The sequence below is a fragment of the Cyprinodon variegatus genome, unplaced genomic scaffold, assembly GCF_000732505.1.
Source record: "Cyprinodon variegatus isolate N-32 unplaced genomic scaffold, C_variegatus-1.0 Scaffold11, whole genome shotgun sequence".
NCBI classification, from domain to species: Eukaryota; Metazoa; Chordata; class Actinopteri; order Cyprinodontiformes; family Cyprinodontidae; genus Cyprinodon; species Cyprinodon variegatus.
Window position 1 is genome coordinate 700,556 of NW_015150464.1, and position 10,428 is coordinate 710,983.

Sequence of the window (10,428 nt, forward strand, 5' to 3'; positions counted from 1 at the left end):
AATGCTTTGGTGTTTAAGCTGGGATTTTCCACTGGTTTGGGGTATCTGCCGTCACACCATTCTTTTTATTCTCCTTGAGCAGGGAAAGGATTGTGTCTGAATGAACATCTGGTTTCGCAGATTTGGATGCCTCGACTAGCCTCGTCTCAGTTGTTTATGGACATTCTGAGGCCTTTAAAGAGGTTTGCCACATCGGCCAGCTCTCTGTTAGAAGTGGAATTGAACCCAGATAATTATTTGCATGTGATATTTGATTTCTTTAAGCAAATTCAAGATGTTTCTGTTTTCTCTACAATGCGTGACAAAATGACATGGAAGTGTTTAAGGGAAGCTAGCAACTTCATTCTTGAAGCCAACACTAAAATAATAATCCTAAACAGAGATAAACTGAATCTGGTAGGATATTAGTAGTGTTTTTAGAGTTTTTGGGGGCTGTAGGTCAACAGTAGACAAGTTTGTATTGCTTGCTGACTGTATACAGTTGTGTCAATTTGATTTTGTTAACTAGCCCAAGGAATTTGGACATTCTAACGTTCAAACAGAACAAGATTGAATCACAGTGTGTGTTGTAGGTGTGTATTTTACAGCCTTGTTACTCTATACACTGGCTGATGGATCGTGTGGCCCTTCCTCCTCACTTGAAACAGCTGATTTATGTCCGGTCCTGGACACTTGTGCTCTGTGGCTGGAATCCAAGGAATGCTAAAAGATCCCCCCCCCTCCTCCTGTCCCATGCACATGCAAACAAATGGAGCAGGCGCCTAGCTGGGCTGATGAAGGCCCACTAATGCTCCCACTGCGGGGCAAGGAGGCAGAATGTCAGGAATGCAAGAGGCAACACAATAAATACGCTTTATAGTTCTAACTCGCAGCTTGTGGTTTATTTGTTACCTACTGGTACTGTTCGAAAGTGTTAAAACCATTTTGTATCTCTGCACGGTTCTGATGAAAAACAAAAAAAGCTCCTTTCAATTAATCACAGACAAAAAAGGCAGGTTATTACAAGCTTCTATTTTAACTCATTATTTCAGCCAGGCTGAGGTCTGAAATCTGATTAGGCTATTGCAACACCTTCTCCATTGCCTTGTCTGCCATTCTCTAGATTTGCTGCTGAATTTGGAATTGCGACCCAGTTTAGACCAAGTTTCAACTGACAGATAAATATTAATACACATTTTACTTTCAAATACTTAAAAACGTACAAAATAGTAACAGTCTCCGCCGTGCTTCACAGTTGGTATCTGGTGTTTGTGCTTGTGCTGTTTAGTTTTCTCGTAAAGGTATAGAGGACAATCTAGAGGAAGAGGATTAGGGCCACTGAAAAAAACAAAAAAGTTAACTGATTTTTAAATTTTATTTCAGTTTAACATGGGAAAAAAAGTCAGAATTCTGACTTTAATCTCAGTGACACCAGTGACACATTGGTGGAAAATTAAGGAATTAGGCAACTTTTTACGTTCCCGAGGGGTCCCCTCATTAATGGATTAGCAGAAGGTCATTAAAACAAGAGAGCTAGTCTCTAAAACAGACATGGCTAAGGCTTGATGCTAACATGTTTGTTAGCTGTCAGAATTCTGAGAAAAAAGTCAGAATTCTGATTTTTTTTCCCCATATTAAACTAAAATAAAATTTAAAAATCAGTTAACTTTTTTTTTTTTTTTCAGTAGCCCTAATCCTCTTCCATAAAAATCTTATATTTCCGGGTGGATCATCTCAATAAGTTGTCCTCCTAACTGTCGATCATTCTTGTGATGTGTTTACGTAAGGCCGTCCTACATGCTCGTCCCGTTAGCTATCTTTTTCTGCGCATGCGCACTTTCAGGTGTAGATGTGTGTTGAGCTATATTTTCATCCAGTCAAGCTCGCCTTTCTCACCGCATTTCGTTGAAAATGGCCAAGAGTCATAAGCGGAAAAAGTGTCTACGAATTGTATGACAAGAAAAGAAAGGCCACAGAAGAGAAAAACAAGACCAGAATGTGTGTAGCGCTGGCAAAAAATGAAATGTGCAGTTTAGAAATACAAGGTGGAAAATTACTTAACACAAGAAATGTCAAGGACACTCAGGAGGTGGATGAAGGAGGATCGGATGGTGGCTAACCAGCAAACCGTCACTGTCAGCTGCACACCTGTCAGCTACTCATTTGTAAGCAGGTGTGCTCCATGTTGACATTTCTCAAATTTTATTCTTTTGGCTAATGACAAACTAAGTCCAGTACAGCGGTATGGTAATAATTACTGATCATTACAGGTTCAGACAGTCGTTGAAGCTCACCTTTCTCACCGCAGTTCTTTGAAAAAGGCCGACGGTCGTGAGAGAAAAAGTGTCTACGATAAGAAAAGAAAGGCCTCAGAAGAGGTAGATATATTCCTGAATGCTTTGTGCGGAAAGGTCTTCACGCAAAGCATTATGGGATTTCCTGTCACAGCGGCCCGCTATCGCTACCTGAAAGCGGCAACTAATAACAAAGATGGTGCAGGCCCTGCACAGTGAAGGACAAGTTACATGACCTGTCTGAACGGTAAGTTAACCGAGTTTGCTATAAAGTCCACTATATAGTCCCCGCTCTATATAGTGATTGAAGGATTTAGGGGGTAGGGCGGATGTTCGGGCACAGTAAACTTGTATGAGCTGTGAGAACAGCACATTTTGGAGAGGGTGGAGAGGGCGGGTCTTTTAAAAAAAATTGCGAAATTCCTCCACAATACCTTGAAGCCAGTGCTTGTGGTCAATCTCTAATTTGATTTTATCTGTTAAAAATGATAGCTCCTTATATTCTGTACAGTCTACTCTGCAAACTCAACTAACACTATCTGTGCAAACTTAGGTCCCATACCATGTTCTTTAAAGATCAGGGGCTTTCAAGCTTCCTGATCAAAGATCCACTGGCTTTCTACATGAGGTCAAAGGTCAACAATGACTTTGCTTCGGATTGATTAGCAAAGAAAATAACATCCTATGCTGCTTTAGTTAATTGATTGAATAATGTTTAGTAGAAACTAGTTAATGAAATACAAATTAAAAGCTTTGTAAATCTTCCAAGTATAAACCTGTGATGTCATTATTTATTTTAGAATTGGTATTGCATGTTTTTTCTTGCAAAATGAAGAAAACCTTTTGTGAAATAGAACTCTTCAGATATGAGCTACACATTTCTCACATTTTGTAAGTAATGCACGATCTGCAACAGTGTAAAGTCTCCCCACCTAACTCACCATAGCCATATCCTGGAGACGTCTTGGCTTCACAGTTTTCTCGGCTCAAGTGCAGGGTTTCAGAAAGATTCTGTAGTTTTGTAGCAAGATTTCTTCTAAAATTCATAAAAATTAATCCCTTGTCTTTTGCAATTTTTAAATGGAAGCTTATGATGACAGTACTTATGCTTTACTTGTGAAAACAAATCTGTTTATCAAGCCCAGGGACATTAATTCTCAGTGCTCTATTAGCAAATAGGACACATCAAAACGTTTTGATGATGACCTGTTGTCAAAACTCATATGTTGTCATCATGGTTCCAGTTATTTGGGTGTTTGCAGAATTATCTTCTCTCAATGCTAATTTATTTTTTGCTGACACTGTTTTGAGAAATTCCAGTTTGCTAAAGAAATAAATATATATATTTGTATAAATTTACTGCAAAATAAAGACAAAAAGGATAGGAAAAATTAATTTATTTGTGTTACAATGTCAACAACACAAATATGCATAGTGTTTGGTGAAATAGTAAATAGACCAAAGAACTGTGTGATGAACAAAAAAAGTGCAATGTTAAATAAATGGAAAATGAATGATCTACGTTCTCCAAGTCTGATAATGATGAGTAAAAAAAAAATCAAACGAATCCAATCCAAGGTCTTTGCAGACTAGAGATCAACATCAATGTAAAATGTTTATTGTAGCTGGAAATCAAAGGCACAACAGAGATGTAGCTGTAACACAAAAAGCACATGCATCATGAACATGCTGCTGGGATGGCAAACAAAGCAAAGAAAAAAAATAAAGACTCCATAGAAGCTAGAATAGTCATAAGTTTTGACAATAAAAACATAAGCAGCTTCGTCTACTGTAGCTGATTTTCATCTCAATGATATATCCAGACACCATTTTGATTACTCATAAGTCTTTCTCTCCACATGGCTATATTTTGATAATTCCCTTATTAATTGAACGGCGCCACAGTGCAGCTTAAGGCCGGCTCTTTGCTGCAGGTTTATCCATAATGTTGAGCACATCGTCCAGGATGGATGGGCCCAGATCCAATTCAAGGGAGAGGAGCGACCCCGTGATCTGGGAGAGGGAATCCTGCGAGGTACTCTTCTCCTTGGAAAGCTCAAACTCGAAATCACTTATGCGGCCCTCTTCCACACCACTGTCCCTGTCCACCCAGTCTTTATTGCACTTAGAGAGCTCCTCCTTAAAGCCAAGGTTAATGTCATTGCTGAAGTATCCGTAGCCATTGCTGGTAAGACTTCTGTTTTGGTTGCAGATGTTTTTCTGGAAGTCCTCCTTATTATCGAAGCTGTCGTAGCTGTCACTGCTTGTGTTGCTGTTCAAGCTCCCGTTAGCTTTACGTAGGCTGTCGGTGTGGCCATTGATGTAATAGGACGGTGGCTTGTCAAATCGGCCCTCACTCTTGTTTAAAATGTTAGCTTTAGCAACCGCCTTCATGGACGACTTTTTTGTGTCTTCCAGCAGATCTAAGAGGACGTCAGGTTTTGACTGGAGCTCTGTAAAAGGAGACGAAGGCTCGCTTTCAAAGACATCCATGGACCTCAGCAGGGCGTCCATCTGCAGAATCTCCACCTCATCAGGATTTTCAGCTTTCAGTGGAGACGACGGGCTCATGAAGTCCTCCAGTGGATCTGGTGTCATGGGGAAAACCGTGGAGGAGATCAGTGGAAGAGTGAGGGCCTGGCCTCCACCGATGGTTGGAAGGGAGATTGCATTTTTGAGCACTGGTGAGGGGGTCTCAGCAAAGGAGGCATCACCTGTGCTGTGTGCTCGCAGGTACTCATTTTGGGTCCCATAATGAGGGTGGACATCCTTTTTTCCAGGTAGAAGCTCATACTTCCCCTGAAGGAAGGACATGTCTCCAAAGGCGTCTCTCTCCCCACCTTTGCCGATGTGGATGGTATGACGAAAGTCCCCAAGTGGTGGGCTGATCATGTCAGGGGACAAGATATCTCTCAGCCGACATTTTTTCCCCTTCTTGCTGTTAGCCGGCTTCAGGTATATGGGGGCTTTTGCAGGCATGGCTGTTTCTTTGGAGGTTGAGTCAGATTGTAGGACAAGGTGGCCGAAAACGCTCCGTCAGGTCTGAACGTTATGGTTCCCCAGGAAATGGGCTTCAGTTACATTCTCAGAAACACAGGCCACTTAGAGGAGTTCAAAAATAACTGCTGCTGCATCGATCTGGCAGAGGTTCGTCAGTCAGGGCTGGTGATTTTCAGCAATGGCCACTTTTCTGAAATTACAGAGAAATGAGATAGAAAAATGTGAGCACTTTTCAAGAAGTTATAGAAAGATATATATACTATTACTCATCTATTCAGATACAGTGTCATTCCAAAGAAAAGTATGTTAATTTGAATAAACTACCCCTACATAGTATGCATTAAAGGAAAACCTGGGGCTGAAGTTAAACCTTTACCAGCAGGATGTGTTTTCTACACATTTGATAATGTAGCATTCATGATTTGATCACCTGCTAAGACAGATGGCTAAATGTTTTTGGATATATCAAGAAATTTTCCAGGCATGAGCACCGCAAGCATTTTTATTATGCCTATGTCTGAACTGAAGAAGTTTCAAACACACTAAAACATATTTGTTTAATACTAAAAGAGAAACCAATGCTGATAATTATCTGATGATTTCTGACACCTTTGATCCCAATATGCATGCACTACTTGAAATTAAAATGAAAAAAGATCAAAATCGGTTTTATTTCCAATAAACCAACTCACCAAGCAGGACAGGAAAATGTTTGACAGTAGGAGAAGCCATTTTACAATAAAATTAAGCATACTGTATAAAAAAAAGTCCTGTTGCATCTTTCTTTATGTGTTACTTACATTCTACTTTAACTTAGATTTTTAATAACAGAACAAACTAATAGGTTTTTCCTCCTTTCAAGTTCTGGAAAACAATCTACAAATGACAGAAGTTACTTTAATTAAAAACAGATTTTATGTCAATCATCTCTTAGAAGTTTACCTGAAATCAAAGAGCAACTAAATACAATTTAAAACATGCTTGTAAAACTCGGCATGCAATTCTGTTGTACAAAGATGAAATATAATAGACAAAATGTTAGCAGATAATGATATTTCCCAATAACCATTTTATCAGTATTGAGTTTTCTACTCTGAGCAAAAAGTGGTGCGCTAATGTCACTGCAAAACAAGGAAGTCCAAAGAGCAAATAGGTGTAACAAATCCTGATTTTCCAAAAATGAAATATTTATTTAAAAAAAAGTTAACTGATTTTTAAATTTTATTTCAGTTTAACATGGGAAAAAAGTCAGAATTCTGACTTTTTTCTCAGAATTCTGACTTTAATCTCAGAATTCTGACTGAATTCTGACAATAAAAAAGTCAGAATTCTGAGATTAAAGTCAGAATTCTGACTTTTTTCCCATACTATACTGAAATAAAAAAAAAAAATCAGTTAACTTTTTTTTTTTTTGAGTGGCCCTAATCCTCTTCCATAGTAACCAGTAGTCTAGTTGTAAAAAAAAAAAAAAAGAAGAAGGGGGATGGTGGATATATATTTTTTTTTTTTTGAAACATACTTACCCTAATTAATATAGTCTATTAACTTAAAGCAATATGCATTGTATGGTTGTTGCATGTCAGGTACGCCGGTCATTGACCTTGACCAAGGCATCTTACAGTAGAACTGCAGTCTGTCCCTGGACTGGCATGGGTATCACTGCCCCTACATAGTTAGGAACAAATGCAGAGGACACATTTCCCACTGGGATCAGCCTCATAGTCATGGTAGGCCACTTATTTGATTTTTATTTATTTTGCTCAGGCTACTCGTAAGTAGCCTGACGTAGTCCTACTCAATTCTAGTCAGAATATGAGTCTGATACTGCTCCATAGAGCTGTGATTATGGGGCGTGTTTCGAACGAACCAGGAAAAAAAAATGCCTCTGCACTCAATTGGATAGACCTACAACCAATAAGAGCAACGGAGTGCGTGACGTATGTTAAGCGACCAAGGGAGCCAGCTGATAAATTAAACTTTTGCCGAATCCCGTAGGAAGGACGCCAAAAACATCTTTCTTTTCAACAAATGCCTTGATCGCATTTCTCTGTTCCTCTTTTAAAATTAATTTGCTGTCGATATCTTCTAGAACAGACCTAATAGCAGAATCTACACACCTCAACTCTCCAGCGGCAGCCATTGTTGTTGTCACCCATGCGCGCTTTGGTCACGTGGTTGATTACGTTACTGTTGATCAACTGTCCATCATCGTATAAAGCCCGCCCTGACAATTTGATTGGCCCGACCAGATATTGGGCGAGCATACTCGCGCTACTATTGAGCAATGCCAGACCGAACTTCCCGACCTCAAACGTTGTGGGCGGGACTAAGTTCGGAATGGCACCCAGGCTAACTCGTAAGTCCACAGTGCGCCAAATGTTGAAAGGTCGATATTATTGCTATTATTACTGTTATATATTACTGTTAATATATAGTCGAAATGTTACACATTCAGTGATAAAATGTCACAGGGGATGGTATGGGGGGATGGTCATTTAAGAAGAGGGATGATTTTTAAGATTTTTTTTAAAAAGGGGGATGCCATTCCCCCTAATCCCCCCTTAACTCGAGTACTGGCTGTAACACTTCAACTGCACTTGTGGAAATTATCCATTTATTGAGCATATTTTTTTATGCATGGAGCCTCAAAGTTGCCAATAGTTTTTTAATCATATCCTTAAACAAAATTTTAAAATAAATAAATCTTTGCTCCATGTTTTAGTTGGTAGTCAGTTTAGATGCTACATTGTTAGACCCAAAGGGAATCACTACTGGAGCCTTATGTATCTACACCATCAATATGGAACAGTGTGATTGAGTTCATTTTCATAGAAAGAAATCTAGTCACTAAGATGAGCCAGAAATAAATTCTCTGCATCCTTAAGGAATTAGAGAAAAAAATCCTTTTGCTTATCTTGCATTTTAGAGCATCGGGGGATCAGGCCTAGGACTCCAGATTTTGCTCCTGTATTAACATCTACACATCAGAGCCTCTTTTGGCCTCTGCCAATTCTAGATGTGCTAATGTGGAACAGCTGGACTGAAGGCTTGGAGAGACTAGAGGGGGACTTTAAAAGGATCAGAGCAGGGCAGCTTGTTTTTGGAGTTAGCTACTGCAGAGACACGCATGCAGATAGAATGAACTGGGCCAGAGGAGGGCAAAGAGGGGAGGGGCAGAGTTTAAAGGGGTTTATGGGGATTGTGTGAGATAAGAGGCAAGAATTATAGAGCGATGGGATCTTAGGAGAGAATTCCATGCTGATCGTGAATGAAGATTTCTTTGAAGAAGTGATCTTTTGTTAGCATAGAAATATTAGCTCAGCTACAAAATACATACCAGATAAATAGCTTTTAATACTGTGCAAGGTGATTAATGGCGGATTGTTTCTATTTCAAACCTTTTCTAGAACGTCATTAAGTTTGGAGCCAGTTTAATGTGGGATTAAAAATACAGGGGAAAAAATCTGTCTGACCACTTAAAGACAAAACTCAAACAATCTGTGGTAGATTGGAGGTTACAGGCTGTAAGAGCATGAGGTTGAGATGTGAGTAAGACAGGAGCTTGTCCATTTACAGGCATATTTAATCATATGAAGTCTGTCAGTGGTGACTGTCTGACAAAGTGCCTGGCGAGACTGCTTCACACCTAACACTTCACTCAGAAAAAAACATCCACATTCCGGCTGCATCCAAGCGACCTGCAGCTTCGGCCTTATCTAGGTCACTTTACAAGTTTGTTTGTGCCCAGAAGGGACATCAGGTCATCAACACTTTTTGTGTATTTGAATCCAAACAAATGGGTTGATTCAAATCTCCCTTTGAATCCATTTCAAAGTGTCAATAAAGCTCCACCGCTATTTAAAAACATGTTTTAAGAGGTGAAACATCAGTTTATCACTCAGCGTTAAATATAGCTGTTGCAGATAGAAAGGATGCAGGATATTTTTGAGTGTGTTGAATGGGAACTTAATTCAAGGGCTGCTAAGAGCGTTTATGCGAGGTGCCAGATATAGGCACGACATCTGCAAGGCAGCAAGTGTGTGAGGAATCAGGATGACATACGGGTTAGCTGCTGCGTTTCCTCGAGAGAAGGAGGGACTGTGCAAAATTGACATTTATTTTTTTTTACTTTAAACGACCTTGGATAAGAAGTGCTCAACTTTGCAAAAAACTCTATATCTGTAGAGTATTAACTTTTGCATTACAGTTCCGTACACTAGATGTTGAAAAATAACTTGTGGCTGAAACATGTCTGAGCCTTCTGAGCTTTTAGTCTTATCTTTAGAAATCACAGCCCTCATTCTCTAACCATTGCAAATAGAAATGACTTATTTTGATATTTTCTGACACATTTCTAGAGAAAATGTTTCCAATATGGATACAAGTTTTTAAGCCTGAAGGACTGGCCTTCAAGTCAGCCTTCCTGCTGGTGGCTCATTTTGGCTTATAAAAGAAAAAACAACAAAATTTAATGTCTGATAAACTTTCATCTGTTTTATCAAAACTAATCTAAAAATGTTTCTATCTTACATTATAAGCTGGTGCATCAACAAAAACATCCTACCTTCATCTACTGTAAAAATAAGGCTATTGACTGCATTTCATCAAACACTCAGGTGGGTCACATCTTTAGGATACGGTATGTGTCGCATTTGTTAATGAATTTATATAAAAAGTGTCATATTAACATTGTTCTACTGCTTCCCGTTGGGATATGTTATTTATTGCAAGGGGGAATCACCTTCTATCGTAAGTATGGATATTTTCTCATATTCAAGAATTTCCTGACCAAATGGGTATAAAGTATAGCGAAAATGAAACAAAAAAAAAGGTTGTGCTGCCATCAGTTGAGCCGCTCTAAGTCTTCAGCTTGATAAGGTTAACTAACCCCCCGATTCATTTAGATGGACTGGATCAAGTTATTATTTTGCTTTTGCTTCAACAATTGCAGCAGTTTGGTATATACAGTATATATATATATTAGGGATGGGACGATTTATGAAAACCGTCCGAACCGTTTGGTTCGACTGTCTCGATTCGATTCGCGTGTGTTTCGTTCGGTTCATGCGTGTACACTCCAGAGCAGAAGGTGGCGGTACTGCGACCAAAGCCAACCACCAGTGGTAAACACGAAGAAGAAGAAGCGAAGCAGCTT

General features: G+C 39.3%; 1 protein-coding gene across 1 annotated transcript in view; it reads right to left on the minus strand.

Moving 5' to 3' along the window:
* Positions 1 to 3,684: 3,684 nt before the first annotated feature.
* The window catches only part of LOC107087998 (cdc42 effector protein 3-like), a 9,469-nt gene continuing 2,725 nt past the window's right edge, over positions 3,685 to 10,428 (minus strand). Inside the window, exon 2 of the mRNA XM_015379894.1 lies at positions 3,685 to 5,463. Within this exon, the coding sequence (XP_015235380.1) occupies positions 4,185 to 5,252 (1,068 nt within the window). The 5' untranslated portion in view covers positions 5,253 to 5,463 and the 3' untranslated portion in view covers positions 3,685 to 4,184. The remainder of the gene's footprint in view (positions 5,464 to 10,428) is intronic.